Below are 10,901 nucleotides of genomic sequence, written 5' to 3'. Positions count from 1 at the left end.
TCTTCTGACCTCCATGGGCAGCTACACTTACATGCATGTACCCACACAGACACATATGCAAATGATTTAAAATAGCATATTCTTTTCCAATGAAGTAGAAGTTTAAGTAGTCCCTTCGGCTGTACAATGACTGGAGCAGTGTGATCGAGGCTGACAAGTCAGTGACAGTCCAGGTAGGCACACCCAGTAGCTTTGTGCTTCCCTTGCAGGCAGTCTAGAATATAATGTCATCGAAGGCTAGGCTGGGTGGAGGGTTACATGCTGTAGTCCTAGCCACTGGAGAGACCAAGGCAGGAAGGTCATTTTATTGAATTTTAATTTTTTAACTTTTATTTTAGGTGTTTGTTCTGCCTACATGTCTGTGTAGGCAGACATAAAGTACATAAAGTGCCTGTAGAAACCAGAAGAGGGCATCAGATCCCCTAGGACTGGAGTTACAAGACAATTGTGAGCTGCCTGTCATGTGAACTCTAGCTGGGAATAGGACTTGTGTCCTCTGAAGAATCACCGGGACACTTGTTTGTTTGTTCTTGAGACAAGGTCTTTCCATGTAGCCTTAACTGTCCTGAAACTCCTCTGTAGACCAGGCTGATATCAAACTCACAGAGATCTGAGTGCTTCTGACTCCCCAGTGCGGGGAATGTGCCACCACTGTCTGCTACAACCAGTGCTCTTAACCACTGAGTCATTTCTCCAGCCCCAGGAAGATCACTTTAGCCCATTAGTTTAAGAACAGTATAGATGGGCTGGAGAGATGGCTCAGTCGGGTAAGAGCACTGACTGCTCTTCCGAAGGCACTGAGTTCAAATCCCAACAACAATATGGTGACTCACAACCATCTGTAAAGAGATCTGATGCCCTCTTCTGGTATGTCTGAAGACAGCTACGGTGTACTTAGAATAATAAATAAACCTTTAGGCCGAACCAGAGCTCAAAGAATCCTGAATTCAAATTCCCAGCAACCACATGATGGCTCACAACCATCAGTACAGTTACAGTGTACTCATATACATTAAATAAATAAATCTTTAAAAAAAAAAAGAACAGTATGGATAAATATAGCAAGGCTCTTTGTGTGTGTGTGTGTGTGTGTGTGTGTGTGTGTGTGTGTGTGCAAACAAAACAAAACACAAAAATCTATCTTGTAACAATAAAAGATGACAATTATTATTTGTTTTGTGCCATGTTCTACTCCTTATAAGTTTAATTCTCTTGTCATCTTTTTCTTCTCTTGACATAGGGTTTAACTACATAACCATAGTTAGCTCGCATCTTGTTCTGTGGCACAATCTGCTCTTGAGCCTGCAGGAATCCTCTGTTCTTTGTCTACAACATATGTAATTCTTTCAGTTCTATGGGTGATATCTACTGTATGGTTATGATGGGGACAGTGAAAAATCTGTGATGCAGGAAGAGCAGGTGGCATGTGAACATGAGCATGAACATGAAGGGCTGGGTTTCAACTTCAGGCTGATTTCAGGTCTGGTACTCCAAACCACCACCTGAAGCCTCCTGTCTATGGAAGTGGAGGTAGGTGCCCAAGTGTGTGGACAGAACGGAGGCATGGGAATGGCAGTTCCAAGCAAGAATAGCCACTAATAGGCGATGGAGGGATGGAGAGATGGCTTGGCAGTTAAGAGCATTTCCAGATGACCGGAGTTCAATTTCCATCACTCATGTAAAATAAAGAACCAAATGAACAGTCAAGTCCTGCTACTCTGGAGGCTGAGGCAGGGACTCACAATCACTTGTATGTAACTCTAGCTCCAGGAGAATCTGATCCTTTCTTCTGGACTCTGCATGTACATGCATACATGTAGTGCACACAGACTCTCACATACACATACATGTAAATAAGCAAATCTGGAAGCTAGAGAGATGGCTCAGTGGTTAGGAGCACTTGCTACTCTTCCAGAGGATCTGGGTTCTGTTCCCAGTACCCACATGGCAGTCACAACCATCTATAACCCCCGTTCCTCTGACCTCTGAGGGCAGCAGGCACTAAAGTGGTACACAGACATACATGCAAGTGAAACACCCATAACACATACAATTTAAAATAAGTAAGCAACAAATCTTTACAAAAATTAACATCCACAGTAAATGTTTAATGAAATAGACCAACCATACTATGGAATATTACATAGACACAAAGAAGGGATCTATAATAGTAGACTTGGGATGATTTCTACAATGTAAAGCAAGATAGAAATAAGCATAATAAAAGGCTCACTTTGCCTGTTATGTGCAATATATCAAACTATATATCAAACCTAGGGCTTCACACAAACTAGGTTAATGTTCTACAACTAAGGGCTACTATCCTCAGCCCCAACATTTTAAAAATAAAACGCAATACAAAAGCAAACACTCTCCTTGTAAAAACAAGCAAAGGAATTGACTTGGTGGTGCACACACATGTATGTAATCCTAGCAGTAATTAGAGTGAGGCAGGATGGTCCTGAGTTCGAGGCCAGCTTGTGCTACATACTGGACAAAAGAATCTGAACAGACCCCTATCCAAAGTAGGGATACACATGGCAAACAAACATAGAAAGACTCATCATAGGCAAATTGCAACTCAAACAGCAATGGACCTAGCCTGGTGCTGAGTAAATCAAGCTACTCTGGAGGCTGAGTCAGGAGCATCAAAAGATGCTGGGGTGCAGCTGAAGTGTCAGAGTGCTTGCCTAGAGTATGGATACAGCCCTGGGATCAAACCCTAACCCATATAACCAGACATAATCATAATCGTGCATGCTTGCAATCCCACACTCGGAAGACAGGCACAGGAGGAACAGGAGTTCAAGGTCATCTTTGAACATTCAAGTTTGATAGGAGCCTGGACTCTGTACCCCAAAAAAGGAAGAAGGGCTGGAGAAATGGCTTAGGGGTTAAGAGCACAGACTGCTCTTCCAAAGGTCCTGAGTTCAAATCCCAGAAAACGCATGGTGGTTCACAACCATCTGTAATGAGATCCGATGCCCTCTTCTGGAGTGTCTGAAGACAGTTACAGTGTACTTACATATAATAAAATAATTAAATCTTAAAAAAAAAAACTGAAAACAAAAAAGGAAGACAAGAAGGATGAGGAAAGGAAGAAAGGGAAGGAAGGAGGGAATGAAAGGAAGGAAGGGAGGGAGGGAAAATAGAGGGAGAGAGACAAAGAGAAAAGAAGGAAAGGAGAAAGGGAGTGAGAAGGACAGGAAGGAAGATAATTGGGGATCTAAATCAGTGATGGAGGACTTGCCGAGCATGTACCAGATCCTAAGTCCAACCCTCCGTACTAATAAATAAATGAATGAATAGGCAAACAATAAGATCTCACTGCCCAATTATTACTTGGTAAGACCCCAGACTAGTAAGACCTGGAAGGTTGTGGAACAGCCGGAACTCCCATTCTTTGATGGTGAAAACGCAAACCAATTTAGTCACTTTTTAAGAAACAAAATGAAGTGTTACTGTGTGGAAAACAGTCACTTGCCTCTGTAATTATGCAAATGAGTTTTAAATTTATGTACACACAAAAGCATGCACATGGATGTTTATAACAGCTTTGTTCATAACTGCCAACACTAGGAAGTAATCAAGATGTTCTGTTTTGAAAATGTATTTATTGGGTGTGGGTGGAGTGTGTGGGTGTGGGAGATGATGTGGATGGGTGTGGTGTGAGTGTGTAGTGTGTGACTGTGTGTGTATATATATGTAGTATATGCACATACATGTGTGAGCAGATATTCACAACAGGTATGAAGGCCAGAAGAGGATATTGGATGTCCTGATCTAGCACTCTCTGCTTATTCCCTATTAGACAGGGTCTCTTACTGAACTTGGGGCTGGTCAGTCCTCTGCAAACCCCAGCATCCCTCTTGTCTCTGTTCCCCCATAGCACTGAGTTTGAGGGAATGTGTGGTCACTTCTGGGTCTTTACATGTGTGTTGGGACGAAAACTCAAGGCCCCATGTTTGCTCAGCAAAAGCTTTTATCTGCTAAGCTATCTCTTTAGACCCCCAAAATGTTCTTCCACGGGAGAATGAGCAAACTGCGGTACATCAAAACAGTGGAATATTGAATGCTAAAGAGAAATATGCTGTATTAAGCTGAAAAAGTCATGGCAGTCCCAGCACTTGGGAGGCAGAAGTAGGTGGATCTCTGAGTTCAAGGCCATCCTGGTCCACAGAGTAAGTTCTAGGACTGCTAGGGCTACACAGAGAAGAAACCCTACCTTGAAAGTAAAATAAAGCAAAGCAAAGCAAAGCAAAGCAAAACAAAACAAAAGAAAAATTCCGAAAAAGGCACAGAAAGAAAACTTAATGGATATTAAATGAAAAGAAGCTAATCTAAGAAAGTTGTGTATTATATGATTCTAACTATACTGCAAAAGTTAAAAGTATTAACAATTAAAAAAAAGAGAAAAGAAAACCAGTGTTTAGATTGAGGGGGGTGTGGACACGGGAGACAGAGTGGTGGAGCTGGGAGCGTGTCCCTCAGACAGCCAGAGCCCTGCTTGATTGTACAATCAGCCTGAATATGTGAAACTCTGGCCTCAGCTTCCAAGATAAAGCATTGATTTCCTTTACTGACTGATGGCCATGAGCTCACGGCCTGGTCTTGAGCATCTCAGAAAGGAAAGAGATCTGAAAACCAGAGCTGTAGCTCGGAAGGCACTGGTCAGGAGGCAGCCTGGTGGCTAAGCGTCCTTGAAGTCACAGATAAGGTGTTGCCATCCTATCAGAAGTTAAGGCACCCGGGTACTCTCCCATCCTTCACAGATACTGCCAACAAAGGACTGCATTCTCCTCTAATGAGTTTTTCTCGAGGATCATGGGAAGAAATACTATACAAGAAAGATCCCATCTACTCTGATTTGGGAGGAAAAATACTCATCTTTTGGAAACCATGAATAAAACACCCACCTTATAAATATTCATAAAAGCTCCTTTAAAACTCCAAACATGGAATCCATTATGCTGCAGCCCTCCTGCCTTGGGACAACCCACTTCCATCTCTCTTTGGGGTGTATGTATTTGTTAAATAAACTTCTACTTACAGAAACTGTCTTTCAATAGTTCTGTTCTTCAAGAAGACAAGAACCAGGTTGGGGGTAGGCTCTGTTAGTAAAATACTTAGCATCCAAGTCTAGGGACCTTTTTTTACCTGAGCTTGGGCCAGCAGCACATGTCTGTAATCCCAGGACTTGGGAAGCAGAAACAGGAGGAACCCAGGGGCTCACTGGTCAGCCAATCTCAACAGATAGGTAAACTCCAAGTTCAATGAACAATCCTGTCTCAAAAAGAACATTTGAAGCCTCCACAAGCACACACATGCACCCTCACAAGAACATGGGCACACAAAGAAAACCAAAACTATAAGGCCCTGTAACAAGAGGGGTGAATGGAGCACCACGAGTCTTTTCTTGTTTGTCTGTTTGTTTGTTTTGAGACAGAGTGTCACATAGCCCCGGTTGGCTTTGAACTAGTTATATAGTCAAAAACAACCTAGACCTTTGATACTTCTGCCTCTGCTTCCCAAGTTCTAGGTCACAGGTATGTACTAAAATACCTGGCTGAGTACAGGGAATTTTTAGGACAGGGAAATTATCCCATATGGTACTGCAGTAACAGAAATACAGTTTTATAAGTTCTCCAGCCCTATAGAATATACAAAACAACAAATGAACCTTAAATTAAAGACTGAATTTTACTTAATAATAAAGTATCCAGCTGGACATGAAGGTACGTGACTATGGTCTTTACGACAGAGAAGCAGAGGAAAGAGGATCAGGACCAACTCATTCTCAGCTACATAGCAAGTTTGGCACAAGCTGGGTGACATGAGCCTCAAAGAACCAAAACAGATGTACCTTTCAACATGGCTGCCAGGACTTCCTTATCAGCATCCTTGAGCCATGAGAGCTCAGCCCCAACTATGGAGGTCAGGAGATGAGAATGAAGGTCTCAGAGGGCTCTCGGGCCACACTTGTACATTTACCTTCGAGGTAATGTACAAGTAGTGGATGATATACAACACGCGCTGGCATTAAGTATGCTCTGGCTAGCACAACATAGAATTCGTATGCCAGAATCATGACAGCCAGAAAAGGGCAGTTCCTGTGACCAGCCCCAGGTTTTTGTCACCTCATGCTCAGTGTGGATAGCTCCAGCTCTAACCAACTGAAGCCAGTTCTGGTTGTGTACACACAGATAGCCAGCATACTGTTGTTTTTCTAAGTCTGATCTTCCAGAAGAAAATGAGAATTTGGAGGAGAGGGCCAGAGAGATGGCTCAAAGGCTAAGAGCACAGGCTGCTCTTCCAGAAGTCCTGAGTTCAATTCCCAGCAACCACATGGTGGCTCCCAACCATCTGTAATGGGATCTGATGCCCTCTTCTGGTGTGTCTGAAGAAGAGTGACAGTGTCCTTAGAAACATAAAGTAAATGAAAGAGAGAAAGAGAGAGAGAGAGAGAGAGAGAGAGAGAGAGAGAGAGAGAGAGAGAGAGAGAGAGAGAATGAGGAAGAGAAGAGTATATACCAAGAATTTGAGTCCCATCCAGCTTTCCAAAGCGCACGCCTGGGTCAGGCCCAGCTCCCCTCACTAGCTACCTGCTATAGACACGGGCACTGTAACTTCGCAGACAGTGTTTAAGACCTGCAAACATTTTTCATGAAGACGGAGTTTAAGGAGGACGGATGTGGATGTGAGGGAGGGACTTGGACTGGTGATGGCCGGTCGGTCCGTCAGGAGGAAGGTTTCTCTTCAGGCCCTGGTGATGAGGTTCTACATCCCACCTGAGGCTTTGCTTTGCTTTGCTTTTTTGTTGTTGTTGTTGTTGTTGTTGTTTTGTATTTGGTTTTTTGAGACAGGGTTTCTCTGTGTAGCCCTGGCTGTCTGTCTTGGAACTCACTCTGTAGACCAGGCTGGCCTCAAATTCAGAAATCCTCCTGCTTCTGCCTCTCAAGTGCTGGGATTACAGGCGTGCGCCACCACCGCCCGGCCCAAGGCTTTGCTTTTCTACAGCGGTGGAAGAACCCAGATTGTCTCTCCTGACCTCCTTTTCCCACATGGCTGAATTAAAAGTTTTGTGAATCCCTAGGTTCAGATCTCAGCACTGGGGTAAGGGGGAGATAGCATCTGAAGTTGGGATTAACACACTTTTAACCCTTTTTACATTTTTAAATAATTTTAAAATTTTTTATAATTTTTAAAAAATTTTTAAATAGTGCTGTCTGCTTTTTTTTTTTTAACAAACAAAACAAAAACCAACCAAACAAAACCTTTAATGCTACTAACAATAAAGTATCAAGATAGGTCCAATTATAGGCCTGAAGGCTCAGCTACTTAGGAGGCTGAGACAGGAGGAGCATTGCTTGAATCTAGGAATTAAGGCCAGCTTGGCAAAATAGTGAGACTGCACAAAAACGTGACAGTTTTCATAATTACAAAATGTCAGCATTCTCAACAATTGTAATAAATGTATATTAATACTAGCCAGATTTTTTTTGGGGGGGTTGGATTTGTTTTTTTTTTTCGAGACAGGGTTTCTCTGTGTAGCCCTGGCTGTCCTGGAACTCACTCTGTAGACCAGGCTGGCCTCAAACTCAGAAATCTGCCTGCCTCTGCCTCCCAGAGTGCTGGGATTACAGGCGTGCACCACCACCGCCCGGCATACTAGCCAGATTTTAATAATGAAATTATGGAGGTAAGGGTGGATACACAGGAATGTTATATTTTACACTGTTTTCTTGTAAGCCTAAGAAGGCTTAAAATAAATAACCAGAGTCTATTAAGAATGAGTCCAATGGCTGGAAAGATGGCTCAGAGGTTAAGAGCACTGACTGCTCTTCCGAAGGTCCCGAGTTCAAACTCCAGCAAGCACAAGGAGGCTCACAACCATTCGTAATGAGATCAGATGCCTCTTCTGGTGTGTCTGAAGATGGCTACAATGTACTTACATATAACAATAAATAAATCTTTAGGCCAGAGTGAGTGGGGCTGGAGTGAGCAGAGGTTCTCAGTTCAATTTCCAGCCACCACAAGATGGCTCACAACCATCTAGAGAGCTATAGTGTACTCATATGCACATAAAATAAATAAATAAATTTAAAATAAAAACAAACAAGTGCAGCAACAGCCAGGTGAAGGGATGATGTGTGGCTGTAATCCCTCAGAGGGACCAAGGAAGGATGGACAGGTGGGTGGCGAGTTCACAGTGAGTCAGAGCTCCACAGCAGGAGGCTGTGTCACAAACAAATCACCCGAAACAAAGCTCTTTGGAGTTTGTGTATGAGTCCCTGTGCTTTTAGGAAGCCAAAGAAGAGAGTTAGCGGTTTCGTGATAGGGTTATAGATAGGTGTTATCACTCTGTGTGTGTGTTTGTATGTGCATGATGTGTGTAATGTGTGTGTGTGTGTGTGTTTACACTTGGGTACTTGTACCTTGGTATGCTTGTGGAAACCAGAAGATAACATTGCAGGGTTTGCTCTCTTCCCTCTCCTCCTTGGGTTCAGGAGACAGGTACCTGAAGCCAGGGGGGTGCAGATTTTCTCCACTTCACCGTAGCACAGTGTGTAGCTATCCCACAGCGATGAACACAGGAAGAGGGTGCTGATAGAACCCTTCCAGGAAAAGGGTTAGCATCCTAGGGGGCAGTCAGGTCCAGCTCCTTCTCTTTTGGATTCCTAGCTTTGACCCAATTGTTTTAGTGAGTCAAGTAGAGGCTCCAAAGTAAGTTGGTTCTTGACTCATGTCAGAGGGGGTAAGACTGGAGAATAAGCCTGTTTTGATGTTGTTTGTTTTTGTCTATAATCGTGTTTGTTTGGTTTGCTTTGCTTTGTTTTGCTTTTACTTAGTGATTAGAATTACTAAACAGCATTGACAAAAACCCCTTTGATCCCAGCTCTGCTAGAGGCTGATGTAGGGGAAATGAAAGTTTAAGTCCTCCTTGTCTTAGAATAAGAAGGGCTGGCGTGTGGCTCAGTAGCAGAACACTAGCCTAGCATGCAGTAGGCCCTGGCTGCACTCTGTACTGGAGAAGTAAAAGAAAATTGTTGGGGCCTGAGCACTGTGTCTTTGTTCTTTGTTGCCATTCAAACAGCAAGCTTACAGGGCTGGAAAGTTTGGGTTTGGGTTTTTTTTTGTGTGTATGTTAAACAGGGTCTTGCTCTCTGGCCCAGACTAGCCTGAAACTGTAGCCCAAGTTGATCTTGAACCCAGGGCGAGCATCTTCCCTCTTGAGGGTGGGATCATGGGCTTGAACTACCACACCTGGAAACTTTCATCTTTGTTAATTATATTTGACTTATTTGCTCGGTGGTTAGGTTGTTAGTGATATCTTTCCCATGAAAGACATTGCAATCCTTTCCACCCAAGGAAAACCATAAGGACGTTGCCTTCCAGCTCATATAGTCATCTTTAAAAGGAATTCAGACCTAGGAAGGATCGGTCACCTCCCCACCCACCTCCCTTCATCCCGATCCCCAGTGGATCAACGTTGTAAAGCAGGTACCTGTCTCTTGCTTTCACAGATAGCAGAGTGCTGCTTATGGCAACCACCAGACCACTTGAGATTGACTGCTGCAGATTCCCTGAGCCTTTGGCAACCACCTTTGCAGGAATCCTTGTGGAAAAAGGCCATGAAGAAACCAAGTCTTTTGCCTTTCCAGATAGCAGTTGTTTCTGACTTTTTTTTTTTTTTTTGACTTTTCTGGGTTTTTGATAGTCACATGCAAAGGTCTGGTTCATTTCAGCTCCTTCACTGCCAAACCTGGGGGCAGGGACTGCTTCAGCTTCTCTGCCTTCTCCTTGTCTGTGATAACCTGGGTGTACAGGTACCTGCTGCAGCAAGCCTTGAATTTCACATTATCCTTGTTCTTCTTGATCTTGACAGATTTGGCATCCTTCCACGGGGCTGTGAGCAGAAAGTCCTTGATTTCCTCAATTTTCCGAGGCATGGCAACGGGTGGTCGGCTCTGGCGTCTACACCCCGGGTGTGGATTGCCCTGGATTTCTGACTATTCTTTAAAAATTTTTAAAATGACATTTATTTGTGTGCTTACATGTGTGACTCTATGCATGGACATGTATCTGGAGGTCAGGGACAACCTTCAGAAATCAGTGAGTATAGGGGACTGGACCTAAGCCCTAATAAGTGTCTCATTGGCCTGTTTCTAACTTTTCTTGGGTGGCATAAGGTACTTTAAACAGCTTATTTACCAGGGACAAAGTACTCAGTTTCCATTGAACCCATAGGACAAGGCAAACAAATAAACAAAGCTTATTTATTTATTTACTTATTTTAAGTGGAAGTAGGAAGTGTTCTGGAAGTGGACTACCAGAACTACTTGCCAGGAAAACGCAATGCCCTGCTCACAGCTTGGCACTGTAGTGCCAGAGCACCTTAAGGAATTAACAATTGAGAGCCCGGGGTGGTGGCCTTTAATCCCAGCACTTGGGAGGCAGAGGCAGATGGATTTCTGAGTTCGAGGCCAGCCTGGTCTACAGAGTGAGTTCCAGGACAGCCAGGGCTACACAGAGAAACCCTGTCTCAAAAAAAAAAAAACAAAAACAAAAACAAAAACAAAAAAACAAAACAAAAAAAACCCCCAAAAAACCAAAAAAAAAAAAAAAAAAAAAACCAAAAAAAAAAAAACAATTGAAAGTTTTACTAGTCTAAGACCTATGATAGGCCAGAAGGCCTTAAAGGTAGACACCTTGAAGCCCAGTACTCAGGAAGGAGGCAGAGGTTGGTGGATCTGTGAGTTCAAGGCCAGCCTGCTATATAGACTGAGTTCCAGGACAAACAAAGTTGAAAAGCAAAGCAAAACAAAACACAGCTTCCAACTGTAGACAGGCAATGGTGATTGTATTAATCATGGTTCACTAATCCATCCTCTGTTACATGT

At 43.3% G+C, this 10,901-nt stretch overlaps 1 protein-coding gene across 1 annotated transcript; it reads right to left on the bottom strand.

Moving 5' to 3' along the window:
* Positions 1-9,737: 9,737 nt before the first annotated feature.
* On the bottom strand, positions 9,738-9,970 carry LOC127689921 (60S ribosomal protein L38-like). Its single transcript, XM_052189495.1, has one exon. It carries the CDS (start codon positions 9,948-9,950, stop codon positions 9,738-9,740), a length of 213 nt encoding a protein of 70 aa, XP_052045455.1. The 5' UTR covers positions 9,951-9,970.
* Between the last annotated feature and the right edge of the window lie 931 nt (positions 9,971-10,901).

The sequence above is a fragment of the Apodemus sylvaticus genome, chromosome 7 (genome assembly GCF_947179515.1).
Source record: "Apodemus sylvaticus chromosome 7, mApoSyl1.1, whole genome shotgun sequence".
Lineage (NCBI taxonomy): Eukaryota > Metazoa > Chordata > Mammalia > Rodentia > Muridae > Apodemus > Apodemus sylvaticus.
This window is presented reverse-complemented; position numbering and strand designations above follow the sequence as displayed.

Excerpts from the sequence above, each read along its gene's own strand:
- LOC127689921 (XM_052189495.1), bottom strand. The coding sequence starts at position 9,950 with ATGCCTCGGAAAATTGAGGAAATCAAGGACTTTCTGCTCACAGCCCCG.